General features: G+C 41.9%; 3 protein-coding genes, 1 long non-coding RNA gene and 1 other non-coding gene across 13 annotated transcripts in view; 4 read left to right on the top strand and 1 right to left on the bottom strand.

The window, feature by feature from the left end:
* The first annotated feature begins 1,474 nt into the window (after nt 1-1,474).
* LOC117429292 (protein orai-2) lies at nt 1,475-7,486 on the top strand. 3 transcript variants are annotated; one of them, XM_034048636.3, is made up of 3 exons: nt 1,475-2,282; nt 4,531-4,781; nt 5,657-7,486. In XM_034048636.3, exons 1-3 carry the CDS (start codon nt 2,237-2,239, stop codon nt 6,209-6,211), a joined length of 852 nt encoding a protein of 283 aa, XP_033904527.3. In that variant the 5' UTR covers nt 1,475-2,236; the 3' UTR covers nt 6,212-7,486. The 3 variants fall into 3 exon arrangements, with proteins under 3 accessions (XP_033904527.3, XP_033904526.3, XP_058854421.1); XM_034048635.3 differs by having other exon boundaries at nt 1,478-2,282; nt 4,528-4,781; XM_058998438.1 differs by lacking the exon at nt 1,475-2,282 and adding an exon at nt 2,536-2,742 and having other exon boundaries at nt 4,528-4,781.
* Nucleotides 7,487-9,682: 2,196 nt separating this feature from the next.
* Nucleotides 9,683-10,929, top strand: LOC131700527 (uncharacterized). The gene is made up of 3 exons (XR_009308396.1): nt 9,683-9,767; nt 10,093-10,213; nt 10,456-10,929. It is a non-coding gene; the product is annotated as an uncharacterized LOC131700527 (long non-coding RNA).
* Nucleotides 10,281-10,375, top strand: LOC117430966 (Z30 small nucleolar RNA). The gene has a single exon (XR_004548616.2). It is a non-coding gene; the product is annotated as a Z30 small nucleolar RNA (small nucleolar RNA).
* Nucleotides 10,930-11,445: 516 nt separating the features above from the next.
* LOC131700526 (peroxisome assembly protein 12-like) lies at nt 11,446-14,634 on the bottom strand. Of its 4 annotated transcripts, none has more exons than XM_058998313.1 (4): nt 14,509-14,634; nt 14,027-14,207; nt 13,054-13,604; nt 11,446-12,929 (listed from the first exon to the last, which is right to left on the bottom strand). In XM_058998313.1, exons 2-4 carry the CDS (start codon nt 14,153-14,155, stop codon nt 12,530-12,532), a joined length of 1,080 nt encoding a protein of 359 aa, XP_058854296.1. In that variant the 5' UTR covers nt 14,156-14,207; nt 14,509-14,634; the 3' UTR covers nt 11,446-12,529. The 4 variants fall into 4 exon arrangements, with proteins under 4 accessions (XP_058854296.1, XP_058854294.1, XP_058854295.1 ...); XM_058998311.1 differs by having other exon boundaries at nt 14,393-14,530; XM_058998312.1 differs by having other exon boundaries at nt 14,443-14,530.
* The window catches only part of LOC117429256 (AP-1 complex subunit beta-1), a 44,011-nt gene continuing 42,547 nt past the window's right edge, over nt 14,584-16,047 (top strand). For all 4 annotated transcript variants that reach the window (XM_034048573.3, XM_058998309.1, XM_034048572.3 and 1 more), the window contains exon 1: nt 14,584-14,720. The gene's annotated coding sequence lies outside the window, so the exon portion shown is untranslated. The remainder of the gene's footprint in view (nt 14,721-16,047) is intronic.

Below are 16,047 nucleotides of genomic sequence, written 5' to 3'. Positions count from 1 at the left end.
TCAACGTTGTTTGAAGCTAATTGGTATAATTGTTTGTAATGTCAGATGTCACTTCCTCCCCAGAGCTGGTTTTAGGGGCGAGCAACCGGAGCAAATCCACGAAGCTGTTGGGTCACATCTACAGAGTATATTCACCTCCAAGTGACACAGTCTAGATCATGACACGGTTTAATTTTACAACCCCTGTTAGTATAAAATGATATCCTTACCTTTTAACAGGTACGTAACAATAACTGATCAATAGCTGATCCTCTGGTTTGCATTCTGAATTTATAGTGTTTGTTTCTGTTAAAGATCTTTTCCAAGCAAAGTAGCCATGGGAGCCATCCAGTGTGTGTGAGGGAGGCAGGAAGATCGAGGGAGGGGCCCCACTCTGTTCCTACCCAACACAGACAGCTCAGCAGCTGTGTTTCGATTGCCACCATTTGAGAACACACAGTACCGCACTCCATCATGTGCACACTTACCACAGTAACCACGGACACACCATTATCACCATCCCTTTACTAAAGTGCCTCATGAGCAGCACTGAAACCCACTCCAACAGCCCTGGTAAGATTTAAGAGGACAGCAGAGATTATTAGAGGCACTGCAGAGGTTTGAGAGCCAGATTAAAATGGAATTCCTCCCTGGTCTTTACAATGCTTTCGCTGTGCTTTGTTACACTTGCTTTTACTTTGGGAGATTTTTATAAGGAAACATGAGGAACAGTCTTTGAGGGAGAAAGTGCACCCCAAACTTCAAAATCCACTCAAGCAATCCCAAGTTGTTGCATATGCATAATACACAATCATACATGCATGTAGCTTTCCAAAACTTTGTGCAGTATGACAAGTCCTTAGCATTTCTATTACTGAACTCAGTAATGTATTGCTGATATCAATATTTGTCTTATTTTTTAATATAAAAAATAGTACATTTTATTTTAAATGTCAAAAATATACTTTTTCATATCATAAACAGAATTGTTGATACAAAAAATGAAATGTTAAAACGGCTTGCCGTAGTTTCTCTCTCAGTCTCTCTCTCTCAAATTCAAATTCAAAGGTGCTTTATTGGCATGACCATTATTCACAGTATTGCCAAAGCAATGTATACACAGTACATCATCTGAACATTAAATAGACAATACACTGATGAGAATAATAATGATAATAATAATGGTAAACAAATATAAATAATAAACACGTTATTAATAATTTAACAATAACAACAATGAAATATAACAAGATTTGAACTAATGTAGAGTGCTCACTGTTTGTCCCTCAGGCTGTGACAGGCGGCTGTGTACTGGGCTGCCAGTTGGACACAGCTGGACTCCTCTCCAAGGAGGATTGGGAGTTTTTGAGAGTCTGGCAGGTCTGGGAATGTTTTGCAGAGATTTTTTATTTGTGGGAAGAAAGTTTCCCTTATTTCTGTGTATTTTGTACAATGCAGTAGAAAGTGCATCTCTGTCTCTACTTGTTGGAGTTGACAGCGATGACACAGCCGGTCCTCTTTGGGCAGCCAGGTCTGCCTGTGTCGGCCTGTTTCTATGGCCAGGCTGTGCTCACTGAGCCTGTATTTGGTTAGGATCTGCCTCTGCTTGTTGTCTTTCACCCTGCTCAGGTATTCAGCCAGGGTGTAGTGTCTTTTTAGGGCCCGATAGCACTCTAATTTGCTTTGTGTTTTTGTGTGTATGTCCCAATAGGTGAGGTAGTTTTGTTTGTGTTGTGTTATAATTTGGTTAACTCGAATTGTCTGTGTTGGAGCAATGCTGTCCTGAGGCTGGTTGGTGCTAGTGTGTGTTGGTGCAGTGAGCTTCAGGACCAGCTGGCTGAGGGGACTCTTCTTTTGGCTGAGTTCTTGGTACTGCAGGGCTTTACTGTGGTAGGAGTCTCTCTCTCTCTCTCTCTCTCTCTCTCTCTCTCTCTCTCTCTCTCTCTCTCTCTCTCTCTCTCTCTCTCTCTCTCTCTCTCTCTCTCTCTCTCTCTCTCTCTCTCTCTCTCTCTCTCTCTCTCTCTCTCTCTCTCTCTCTCTCTCTCTCTCTCTCTCGTCATGTTTCGTGACTCGTCACGTGAGCAGGGCGAGTAATTCTGGTGGATAACGAACGAAACACAATAATATTCCAGCAGTTATTAGAAGTGAGAAGTGTACTGTTGGGGGACCGAGAGTTTTTATGAAATCGGACCAGGGTATGCCTTGTTCAGTAAGGCAAAATACTATGCAAGTCGAGGAGGTTATACATCAATTTTAAATGACAGAGACAGAGAAAACGGTGCGGAGTAGCCACCTCCTTAGCAGTAAGTGATATTCATTATTGTGTTATTGTCTGTCCATTGTGATTGGTACCTGAATTGAAGCAAATGAACACTAATTAATTAATTATGATTTGGCGTTGTAGTAATTTTTTCAGAATGATGACAACGACCAGTGGCGGCGCTAGCCAGAGCAGACCAAGCAAAATCTTAGGGCCCCAAGCAGTGAAGGGGCCCCGATTCAAGGAGATTTTTTTTTTTTTTTTTAACCAGCACTTGGAGTCTGTAGTGTTGTACTGATTTAAAAACAGGCTATGTGTTTTGTTCGATGAAAGCGATGCTGAAACACACATTTTGTAACCAGGAAATTTGCAGTCAAATACTGTACAATGCCTTCTCATAAAACTATTGGTGGTTGCATTTATAAACAGCAGCTTGAGCTCATAATTAATATGAAGATGACGAATTATTTACTTCCAGCAGTACTAAGGAGTGCATGTAACAGGTTTGTAAAATGAAATGTAAAACTTGTCAGATTTTTTATTTTTTTTAAACGGATTCTGCAGTCTAAATAACACGGGCTGTTTCGTTTTTGTCAACGTGATGTTTAGTTAATTAGTTCAAGTCTGGCACTGTCTGTAGATTTAAAACCCAGATAATTCTTTACAACGTGCAAGGCAGTTTTGAACAGCAGACCTTTGCATCTCATTGTGTTTTCCTGTTCTTGCAATGTTTTTTATGCAACATACTGAGTTTGGTTAAAAACACAGGATCATCTAGATATGTAAATATCTAGTATGTAAATCTTAAGTGCTGTCCACTGTATGACTGATTTATGTGTTTCTTTATTTTCTTTAAATCGGTGATAAACACGTTTAAACCCTGTAACCAGAAAACCCACGATAATAAACCACTCGATCCCTATTTTATAAATAACTGCGACGTGTATTTCAGTATAAGACTCTATGGGGGAGATGTAAGTAAAGGCGCAGTGCAAATAATTGTAAATGCAAAATTCAAATTGCATTGTGACAAGGCAATTATTTTGCACTGCGCCCTATGTAAGCTTAAAAGCAATGCAAATTACTCAACACGCACAAACAATGATCCACAGTTATGATAATGAGGGTCTCAATGAGCGAATCAACGCCCTTGCAGAGTTACGAGTACAGAGCAGTAGTATGACATTTGTGAAGCTCGAAAATACAAACCAAAAAAAAAAAAAAAAAGCCAGACAAAGGGCAGCAAAGTCCTCTTGGCACACGGAAAAGAAAAGTTTTCTGAGAAGGAGCTGAGAGTCCTTACGGCTGAGGTCACTTAGGAAATGATATGTATTGGCCTGCCCTTTTCAGCATGACATCCAGAAATGTGCCTGGCACTCTGGAAAAGGTGGAATGGGCTGTACCTGACATTCCAGCTGTGGTCTGAAAGGAACCAGAGGCTAAGCAGTGCAGAGAACACAGCACTCATATGTGCAAGGATAGCGCTCCCTAGATTGATGCTGGGGTCTAGCTCATCCCTCAATTCAGCTATTAGGTCTAGGATGACCTGCGGAGTGAGACGATAACGCCTTACCACCGCATCCTCCGGCTTGACCCTGGGTTTGAATATGCAGGGTCTTCTCCGTCTTGCCCTTCTCCTCAAAGGTTTTCCTGCCTCTCCTCAACAAGAGCCAAGCGTCGCCGCATCAGGAAGTGTCCACAGCAGCCATCCTGATGCCAATGACATGCCTCTTCAGGTGTGCTTTTTGCACCTGCAAATCACCTTGCTGTATCCTTACATCTCCCCCTGTGTGTACAGCATTTATTTGGCTGTGAAAGGTTGTGAAGTAATATTGAAATATTGGCCTGCACAGTACACTTACTACAGTGTAAATGTTGCACTTGTAAAATGATGAGGCATGGTTCATTTCAGGTACAACACATTTATTGTATATTTCTGCAATAATAAAAGATGAACATTTTTATTTTCAGTTTTCTTCGCTTCGCATTATGCTGGTGTGCAGCGCTCATCTCATACTGCAGCACTGAGATATTTAGTCATTAAAAAAATATATATATCAGCATACGTAGTATTTGTATACAAATGTATATAACCACAAAATGCATATGCATGTGAATATTATTACTTTAGTAATGACCTTTAGCACATAGTCCAGTATCACCCTTAGTATGACACTAAGGCATCGATATTTGGCCTGCATATTTTCACAATGGTTAGACAAAATTGTAAACGTTTTACACTTGCCTGATGTTTAACACTAATGCAGCAGGACTCTTGCGTCTCTCAGCAGCGCCCCCTGTAGTCACTGTGTCCATGAGCAGTGAGTTGAACGTGCCGATGGGCTCCCCCGCTCATGGCTGCTCGGAGCGGGGCAGTGTGGGAAGGATGGATTACCGGGACTGGGTGCGGCGCAGCTATCTGGAGTTGGTCTCCTCCAACCACCACTCTGTGCAGGCCCTGTCCTGGAGGAAGCTCTACCTGAGCAGGGCCAAGCTGAAGGCCTCCAGCCGCACCTCAGCTCTGCTCTCTGGGTTTGCCATGGTGAGTCACACTGCATTAAAAACCACTTACATTCAGAAACCATGAGGTCAAACTAAAACCAGATGTTCCTGTTGGTAAATCCCAGGAAACTGTATAATTATTGCCTAATAAAAAAAGTTTAATGGACAGTGTTTGTAACGATGAAGAATGATCAGGTTAAAAGGTTGCTGAATGTTTGTGAATGGAACCTGCCTGTGCTTTCAAAAGAAGATGCTTGATCTACAAAGTCAAGTGGACCAGTGAAGCTGGACTGGAACCGACAAAACTTTCTCTGCCTTTTGTGTTTCATCGCCTCTGCCCCGTCTTAAATCTAAGTGGCTTTGTGTTCAAACTGCTATCCTGTGACCTTGGATACAATACCAGTCTCACAGACTCCTGCTGGTGATCGCAGTTGGAAAATGTGAAGATACAGAGATGCACAGATCCACTGATAAAGGACCTAATCCTTGACCAACTTTCACACAGGTTCACATATCATTCCCATAGACTGGTGTACTCTGAGACGTTAAACTGATTGCTTGATTTAACCTTTTGATTATTTTCTCTGGTTGATGCCATTCGGTAACTTTGTGAACTGCAGAACTGAATCACTTCTTTCCTCATTTAGCTGTTCTGTATTCAACAAACTGCTTTACTTTACCAGAGTTGTTACATATTGTTACTGATACACCTTTGTCGTATTGAACTTTTGAAGTATTGGGGTTGGATTTCCCAGCTAATTTGAGACGACCATAAATCTTCATGGCAGCAACATTCCCTAATACACAGACGTTCGCCAGCATATAACCCTGTATTATCATGATCCTCATTAGCCAATAATTGCTGAACATGTTATTGTAGCCCCTAAGGTGTCTCTCCCCATGCTCTCTTGACAGGTAGCTATGGTGGAGGTCCAGCTGGAGATGCAGTATAACTACCCCCGAGTGCTTCTGATTGCCTTCAGTGTGTGCACCACAGTGCTGGTGGCGGTACACCTGTTCGCCTTGCTCATCAGCACCTGCATCCTGCCCAACGTGGAGGCTGTGAGCAACATCCACAACCTGAACTCTGTGAACGAGTCTCCCCACGAGCGCATGCACCACTACATCGAGCTGGCCTGGGGCTTCTCCACCGCCCTGGGCATCCTGCTCTTCCTAGCCGAGGTGGTTCTGCTCTGCTGGATCAAGTTCCTGCCCGTAGACTCTGGGGCCGTGCAGCCCAGTACCAGCGGCTCCCAGGCCCACTCTCCTCCTGGGTACGCGGGCTGGCAGGCAGCCCTGGCCTCCACCATCATCATGGTGCCCGTGGGGGTCATCTTCGTGGTGTTCACCGTTCACTTCTACCGCTCCCTGGTGCTACACAAGACTGAGCGGCACAACCAGGAGATTGAGGAGCTGCACAGGCTGAAGGTGGAGCTGGACGGGCATGAGAGGAACGTGCAGGTGGTCTAACCTGCCAAAGCCTCTATGTCTATTGCCAATACTGAGCAGGCCAGCTGTATCAGATTCTGCATGTGTGCTAAAAACTAAAAGGAGACTGTTTTCAAAGAAAATCCATTGCAACCTCAAGAGTGCCTAAAGGAGTGTCATGGATGTGAGTAAAACTTAGGAGCAGAGAGCAATCCAGGGATATTTCTTTGAAAATGCCCAGCTCTTTTCAGTAGTTTTGACTTCTGTAGCGTTTTCTCTGAAATATCTGCATATTCCATATTGAAGTGGACCAAAAGATCTTCAACAGAAGAGAAGGGGGGCCAATAGTTAGTGCAAATAAGGAGTAAGAAAATGGATTTTACAACCTTGTTTAGTAGCCCTTTAAGATATATTTGTAAACTGTTTCCTCCGGTCTAGTGACAAACCATTAAATTAACATTTCTTGATGACAGACCCTGATGAATCTGTCCCTGAGTGTTTACACTGATAAAGCCATTAGCTATGCCTTTGTCTGCTTAACTTAGGGGTCGATTTAAATAACCCATAACCGCCAGGATAAGCCACAGCTGGATTTTAAACACTTTTATAGCACTGTGGACTGCATTAGTCTGGACTGCACCAGCCATTTATCTGTTGCTATTTCATGACTAAAAATAAGTGGTTGACTCAATCCAGTTACTCTAAATAAAATCCAGCTGTGGTTTATACCAGCAGGGTAAGGGCTGAACAAACCAACCCCTTGGTTTCCTGTAGTTTTACATATAATGTAGTGTTTGAAATATGTGTGCAGCATTGTCAGATACTTGACTCTACTGCATGCCCCATACTACAGGAGATGGCTACTTCTATCATGGTTCTCCCTAGGTGTAAAACTCCAAGCATAGTCCCTGAAATAGGGTTTGGGAATGGATTAATATCCTGGGGCTGTGCAGCAGTTCTAACATTGGGCTGTGCTGCTTGTCTAACTGTATTTTACTTGGGGTGTCTATTTGTTTCCTTGTGACCAGTTTGTATTCAACAAGGATAGATCTTCCACAGGTAAAGCTGGACACATCTCTATATGAACCACAGCACCATTAGATTGGAAATGAAGCAGCTTTCTGTAGCCAGACCAAGTGCCCTGCATTGGAAAGCTGGGGAATCTCATTACAATACAGGCAGCTGATTTACTGGAAGTGCGGGAGTGACTCATGCATTGGAAGGTTTTAACCTCTCTTGTCAGTATGTTCCCATCAAACAGCAGAACTGTAAAACAGACTTCAAGTGCACTGCAGGTTTTGTACAGATCGTGTGTGGGGGGGGATGGGTGGGGGGGGGATGGATTGGGTATTTCTTTTGTGTTATTTAAATGTTTTGGACTGTTTGAAATTCTGTAGCCATTTTGTGTACAGAGCAAAAGAAAGAAAAGTACTGCCCCCACGTCTGTTCTGTCCTGTAGTTTAATTCGTTTTTATTCATTTTGTAAACTGTTTGAGAATAAAATGACAATTACTGTGACATTTTGAAACTGCTATGGGTTTTTTTTTGTCTATTTGAGGGGGAAGGTGGGATGGATGTCAACCATTTTAGATAAAACTTTGACTGTCTTCAAACTGGAACTTTGCAGTGTTCAGGAGTCTTCAATTCAGACAGGTCAGAGTGCAGCTCTGCAATACAGATGAGCTCCCTGACAAGTGACTTCAAATACAAAGAACACCAATTATTCCAACTTAAGACTTGTGAGGGAACACTGCCACCTAGTGATTTGAAAATCATTCAACTCCAGTACAACAGCATCTGAAAGCAAACAGTGAACCTGGGTTTCTTTAAGTATTACTGGTTTAAAATGGCTCATTCCAGCCCCTAAGGTTAATGGCTCAGTGAATTATCTTTTGTTGGAAAGCCTTTCAAACTTTATTGCACAGCCAGCCGCCTGCGACTACCTGCAGCAAGAACAGATTTTTAAAACGGGATTTTGAGTAAAAGTGCTCGACTGCATCGTTTTCAAAAGTATAAATCTGCTTTTGTCTTTAAGAGGGTAACTAGGCTGGACCTAACGGCATGAACTATGAGGTTAAAAGAAATCTGTTCAGCTAGAACAAAGAATCATATCTATTTAATATATATATTAGCCCACAATATTGATGTGATCTGGAATTTATTAATACTATATAGCAGACCTGCACACTGATGTGATACAGCCATCTGGCATTTCTTAATACTACAGCTATAGCCAAAAGCTTTGCATCACCCTATAGAATGAAATAATGTTGCTTCATAAAGTCGACTGAAACCTGCTGAATAATGTTACATTAACATATTGAATTACACACCGCTTTGTAGTTTTCCGTATACTTAACAAAAAACTGGCACTGAAAAATATGACATTACGAAATCTAGCATGAAATACTATAATACTATTATGGCTTCCGTTAGACTTTTGCAATATAATTTTGTAGTTTTTTTGATTATATGATGTTAATTAAAAGATCTAAATTATGTTATATAGTTTTTTGTTTTTTTTCTTAAAGAATGTATTAATCTTAAATTTCTATGTGATGCTAAGCTTTTGGCCATATCTTGTATCCTGTATCTTACTTTTCTAAATACACTAGAGGCTTTTACACTCTAAATTGTCCCACGAGTAACCGTTATCAGTGATCTGACCAGAGAAATGTTTGATTCCAGGGAGAGGTTTTGCTGGATCTGTATGTATGCTACAGTGGGGGAGTCTCGTCTATTTTATAGTATTTTAATAGCATAGCTAATCGCTGTTGCCTGTACTTTGGTAGTGCTGTTTAGTTTGAATGCAACATGCTTTGTACCTCATTCAGTAAGACAACGACACAGCCCCCCCCCCCCCCTCGACACCCCATCTAAGTAAACCAAATATGTGTGCATACAGAATATGTGTTGAGTATATCATGACTGTGAAGAGGGGTTGCAATCCAGATTTCTTGAGTGGGGGTGATGCAGTGTGAAGGAAGTGTCACCAATCTAGCCCAGGGTTGTACACGTGTAAACTGCGCCTTGAATGCTTGTTTAAACTTGTTAAAAATGCAGTTTACAGCTATTGTTTGTTAAATGCCTTTCTTAAAAACACACAGACTGCCACCCAAGTGCCACTTTCTAATCACAGGGTATTTATACTAGCTTTGTGTGTGAAAATCTTTTTTAACAACAGGTTTAATAGACCACCATAAAATAAATACAGCACATAAAGACCCACATCTACATAATATTGTACATGGTATACTGTGCAATACAGGCTGGTGTACAAGTATAGAATATACATTTATCATTTGTGTAGCTAAAGTTATACATGTTCTAATTACAGGATTAGGGTTTAAAGGATCAGAACACGTTTACTGTGTTATTATATACAGTGGCGTTAGTAAAGTACAGAACATTTGCCATGACAGCGCCACCTTGAGGAAAACAAAGAGAAGGGGCGTTTATGGGCGTGATCCTAGACCACGTGACCGGCGTTGGCGGTTCAAATTCCACCCGGTTGTGCTTCAGCAATCACTTCCAGGTACAACGGCGTGATAGATGGTTTGCCGAAAGGATGGTGAGGAGTTTTCAGTGATTCAGAAACGTACGTGTATTTTGTTTTTCTGTTGTCTGCATTTTTTGTACTGTAAAAAGATTGGCTAGAAAAGCGTGCTGTTAATATAGCTAGTGAACTTGTGGTTAAATTTAAAACCGTTCCAGATTAGTTCAAAGGCTCTGTGTAAATGGTTCTAGAATTGATATAAATAACCGTATTATTGTGTGCTGAATGTACAGTGGTGTCTGTTCAGGAAAGGATACATAATGGTTTGTCTACATCTTAATGGCACGGTTTGATATTATGAATTCATTGAATTATAAAGGGTGCTGTACACACGCTTGCAAATAGAGTTCATGTGTTTTGTTTAAAGGGCGTTAAACCTTGATTGTATCTATGCTCCGGTTCAATGTGTTAGTCGCTTGGATTCTGCAAGGGGAAGCAGAACCATGTGGTCGATCCTTGGGCAACAAGAGGCTTCATCCACACATGATGTACGTTTATGTGGCCATATTAATACTTTTAGATATAACACTTCATCTACACTTTTCCACATGCAACAGCTGTGATGAGCCGAAGTAAAGACTGATCAGGTATTGTCACCATCCGTGGTGGTTCTGACCTGCAAGTGATCAATTAATCTTCTCGCTGAGCTGCTGCAACTGGTCAACTGAACCCATTGCGCATGTGTGTGTTTTTGGCAATCGTAAATTAATTCTACCCTCTTCTCTTTTAGGATGTGAGCTCTGAAGACGGGTTGGAACCAGCCTGCAGTGCGTCCGTGTGGACGGAAGCATTGCCCTTTCGTTGCCTGTGTGTTATAGTACGAGGTTGTTCAGTTTTTCTCACGTTTTATTAAATACTCTTGCTATGTGTAGGGTTACCTGTTGACTCCATGTTCGAGAGGACAGTTCAGGCTTTTGAACTCCTCGCAATGCATTTTGATTACCTGCCTAGGGTACCTTTCACAGCAAGACTACACTTATCAGAATGCATTGCGATGTGAGTTGACACGCCTGAATTGTCCTCGTGTAGTCCTGTGGTAACCCTAGCTATTTATAACATGTAATACAATGTAAATACATATTTAAGTTTTATACAGAAGCTTGTAGGATTTGTTGTATGTTTGTTTACCACGGACTTGCGCCACACTACGTGAAGTGCGTTCAGTATAGTTCTGGAAATAAATGTATTGAGGCAAATAGACAAACGTTTTGTCGTGTTTTATTTTTTGTGGAGGAAGCACATTGGGGGTTTTCAACCTTTTTAAAACTCGCATTTGCTTTATATTGTGCAGTCATAAATACAGAAGTCTAAATATTTTGTCATGTTACTGTTTACTTCCCACCTCTGCATCGTTGTGAGCCATTTAAAATATTAACCAAGCTAAAACTATAATTGCTAACAAAGTGTTTTAAGCCAGCATCAGAATGATTCAAAGGAGCTCTGTATAACTTTCTGTCGTCTTCCACTTTCTGTGCTCTTGTGTTTTCTTCCATAGTTTTATTTTTACAAGTAAGAAATGTATCTCTTTCCAGTACCAAAAATATTCAACCAGCCGCCGCTACTGCTGCTAATAAAATAAAAATTGTCAATGTGTATCATCTGGTACAAAGGGATTGTTTCAATTGAGATTTGTTTCCCCCTTGGTGTTTTTATCAGTAATTGCACTCACCATAAGACCAACAGGTTCTCAAGGAACACTGACCATTTTTTAAACTCATGTAAAACATTCCACCATACCCTCCTTAAACATTAAAAAACAAAAACAAAGCACAACTGTGTGTTTCTGTTGTGATATCCTATAGTTCCATCAAAACTAGGGGAAATGGCAAATGTAGGGTTTTGGAAGTGCTGATTTCAGTAACTTCAAGGTCCTCATCTTTGCATCTATTGGAGTAAATCATCAGTTTCTGATATTACCCTCAAGGCAGGTTAGAAAGCTCTGACAGATTGGGAGACTCAATTAAGGATTGCATATCAGTCAGTAATGCCCACAGTACTTTGTATCTTATGAAAAAGATACACATTTGTTCTGATTCGTTTAGAGTGAGATGCATACACACACACACACACACACACTCTATGTAAGAAATATGACACAACAGGGTGCTGGATATGCCTTCAGCCCCTGGAAGTTATTCTAGCACACCTAACACCCAGGAGTGGAGTGTCTTATTGCACTTATTAAATGGATTAATATTTTTTAGAAATAAAGATATCTACATATTTTTTATTTCAAATGAAAAAGAAATGTATTTTGTTCAATCTATTACTAAGCTAGGGACAATAGTCCCGTTACATATGATTTAATTCCATGAACATGTCTGCATCTGTATTACTAGTGTTACTGGAACCTTTTTTGGAATATTTTAAAGAAAAATAGGCTAAAACAAAACACCATCCTACAGCACATAAAACACATAACTTTTTTTCTCTTCTAGAGCAATCTAATGTTAGACCTACTGGAGACAGCTGTGTATGTCACACTGTGCCTGTATCTACAACAACTGTCCAGTGCTAATGAATCGGAGTTAAGGAGCTTCAGAAGGTTATTGAGTGGATCATAATCTAGGGGTGTATGGAAGCTGTCTGTGACTTAAATTTTTCCATACATCTATCCAGTTATAAAGAAACCTGAAAAGGTCATTTTTAGCACAAACTTCAGAGCGTATCAGAATCTGAGGGCAAACAGAGGCACTTGTGTGTATCAAACTTACATCATTACACATGCATACAGCAGTGTTACTGTTGGCTCCAATTTCACATTACGAAGGTTACTAACATGCTTGTTATTACTGTGGGCTTTTTTACCCATCCGGGCTATACAGCTTTATTAGATGCTGTAGTTCCGTTGGGTACCCAGTCAGCGGGCACCTTTGCTGCCGTTTCACACAGGTGTAAGCACAGCGGTAGCAAAACACATAGCCAGAGGTAGCCAGGGCTGTGTCGTTGACGCGGGTTTTGTGGCACAGTGGGCAGAGACTCTGGTGTTTGGGTAGGGTCAGCTGATCGGTCTGCTCGTCCAGGTGCACAGGAGGTGGAGGCGTGGGGAGGGAGGTTAGAGTTTTAATGGTGTCCTGGTTTTCAGAGGAGTACCACCACTCCAGAAACTGAAGGAAGAACACCCCCACAGAGAGGCCAGTCGACAGGGAGAAAGCCACTCCTCCCACCGCTCGGCTCAGGAACAGTCTCAGCTTGTCACGAGCACTAGGGCAAGGAAAGAAACAAACCAATAGTGAACTCTTTCACACTGCTGACTAATCTAGATGTGCAGGAAAGATAAGGCAAAGAACATAAAGCCTTGATTATTATTATTACACATGTATTATACCTTTGGTTAGTCCCAGAGCCCGCAGTCAACAGAGGCTGCAGATCCATAGCCCGGATATCCTCTGCTGTCAAATTAACAAGCCGCACTCCAGCCAGCCTCAGCAGGGGAGAGTGATGCCAAGTCCTGCCGAACACATATAATAGCTGCTGGGAGAAAACCCACCCCTCCCAAACCATACTGGTGAACGGATAAGCAGCCAGGAAAGCTTTGTAGAGCTTCTTCCAGGGAGCTCGGGGAAGGTGAATGGAGAAGTCCTCTTCTTCCCTCAGCCTGGCTAGGAACTTCTCCAGCTTCACTCTGCAGTAGGGCAGGAGCGCCAGCAGGAGAAGGGAGCGCCAGTGATGCCTCCTGGGAAGCCCCCTGCAAGCCAGACGACTCCCGACTCCCTGCCCCCACAGGGCTACTCGTTTGAGGCCGTAGAAGTTTTCAGAGAAGGACGCGCTGGTCTGAGAGAGGTAATGATGCTGGAGCAACAGGTCGAGAGCAACGTAGATCTCATCAAACCACCTCCACAGCCAGCCGTACCGAGCCGGACTGGAGTCTGCCAGGACCTGAGGAATGATAAAACTGACATCTGAGTTTATTTATTAAGTGTCATGTGTGTGTATGCCTCTGAAAGCCTCAATGTAGGAACCAACCACTGTTTAATATTACTTTTTAAATGCCACCCTCAGCTTATTATCAACATACTAGAATCTATAGGGCAGCATATAACGGGAGTCAACAAAAACAAGCTTCTGATCAAATCGCTCTGTCTTATTTTCTCACTGGTTTATATCAGTCAAATGTCTTTCATATTATATCCAACCTACTTCATTTAAAGTATTGGGATTGAACAGTCTACATGCAAGCTGTTTGTGAGCGGCACTGCATAATTTATTACTGCTTTGAAAAGAATCCCGATTTCTTACAGCGTTTTATTTTCTGAGGAAATGACACGCTGTTGTTGTTAAACGCACTTCAATCACATTACCTTCACAACGTGCTGCAGGGCAGGCTGCACAGTCCCCATGAGCGACTCCTGCGCAATCACCTCGAATATGGAGGGTCTGTCGTCCACTTCCAGAGACGAGGTAGTCAGATGGGCCCCGCGTTCTGCCATGCTTCAATTTGTTTTTTTTTAAATCAGGGGCTGTTTAGGTCTCTCTCAATATCTGCAAAATAACACATGCAAAATGTCAACAGGCAACTAAAACGTGCTCCATACCAAAGTCCTCACAATTGCTCGCCCCGATTAGCGTTTAGCTATTACTGACAATTCTAATAAAATAGCTGTCACTCTGCAGTTGAGTTCCGTGGGTAGTGAACTGTATTGTTACTATACAAAACATCAAAATACCTCTCCTGCTCAAGTATAACACATTTCAAATTTACTTCAAATACATTTACATAATCGACACCTAAACTTTTCTTAGTCAAATTCAGCAACATCTTTCCACTGAGCAGAAACGTTACCGACAGTCTCTGTCCTCCTAACAATTTGGACCGGGCGGCTTTTTCCGGTGCTGGGGCACGCCATTTCCGGTGTCTGTAGAATCTTCGTGGCTAGTCGTCTCCATTTCCGGGACTCCTCGCTTGCAGTAACCGCTTGCTGTCTGTTCAGTCCGGCATAGCGTCTCTCACTGTACCGCCAGGTCGACCTGCCAGACTCCTCTTCGCTGTCAGAGGTCAGGTTTGTTTTTGTTTGTATAGAATTGAAAAAATGACAAAGGCGGCCACGCTCTCTGCACCGCTTTTTCCTGCCCGCTTGCTGCCGAATCGGGGTCACACCCAAGACGGCTGCAGGAATACTAAACATACGCCCCTGTTCTATTAACGGGGAATTAGTATTTCTAATTGAAAATACTAGTAAAATGGCAGCTAAGTGTTTTGGGTTCAGTGTGTGCAACTGCTGTGGTGCTATCCGATTGAAATTCACGAATTCTTTTACAAAAAATAAAACTACCATGATAAATCACAGCGGGGTGACGTTCCAATCAGGGTCGGTATATCCCGAGTCACGGACTGTGGAGCAAAACCTGCGTGAAAAACCCAAATCAGATGTTTTGAAAACGTCCCACGTAACATCTGCATTTTGGGGAGTGATATATATTGTTGGAGAGCATTTATAACAATACCTACTTCTGTATTAAATTATTTTTTCATGCTCTATAAGCTGATCTTAGCCCACTATGTAAACAGGACTACAACAGAAATAATCCTCATGCTTTTCCGTTTAACCGTTTTTCTGTAGGGGCATTCTGACCTTGGTTTATGTTTTGAAAAGCTGTAATGAAGGTGTTGTAAATGTTTGTGTTGCAGAGATTTGCCTCATGTCCATAACATTATAGTCGGTTTTGTATTTGCACCTGAAAGCCCTGGAATTGAGTGTTGGTGTCATTTTGATTCTTAAAAATCCCACTTCAAGTCCCACAATCCTGTTCAGTTTTACACACAATGTGATTGCCTGGGGAATGTTTATTACAGTCTTCCCTGGTTTACATTTCTTTGCTGTCTGTTTTATTGTAAACCAGGCCTTGTTGGATTCCCGGTTTGTTTATATCATCTAGCTGACGTCACACAAGCTTCCTCTATCATGAAGCTGTCGGATCATGAATATACAGTTCTGCTTTAGATCATGTGAACAAATAAACCAATGCACGGACATACAGAGGGTCGTCATAATTGCAGTATTATCGCAAGAGTTTATCCGTTTATAACCAAATGCAATTCTAAACGTCTGTAGTAGGCTAGGGGTATGTGATAAAAGTTTGGAGAAGATTGGTGCTAATTCAGTGCAGTATAGTGTTCACCACAGACAGACGGACCCCATCAGCACATAAGGGGCCCCATTTTTGAAGACCCTAAAAAAGAACATCTCCTCTGTTACATGGTTATTTTGGAAACTGATAACATTTTATAAGAAGCGCCTGTTAGGGTCATTCCACACCGAATGGATGTGCATGTTTGGATCTCTCCCACCTCACCTTCTCAAATTCTTATCATATCGCATAT

This window comes from Acipenser ruthenus, chromosome 24, assembly GCF_902713425.1.
Source record: "Acipenser ruthenus chromosome 24, fAciRut3.2 maternal haplotype, whole genome shotgun sequence".
NCBI lineage: Eukaryota > Metazoa > Chordata > Actinopteri > Acipenseriformes > Acipenseridae > Acipenser > Acipenser ruthenus.
This window is presented reverse-complemented; position numbering and strand designations above follow the sequence as displayed.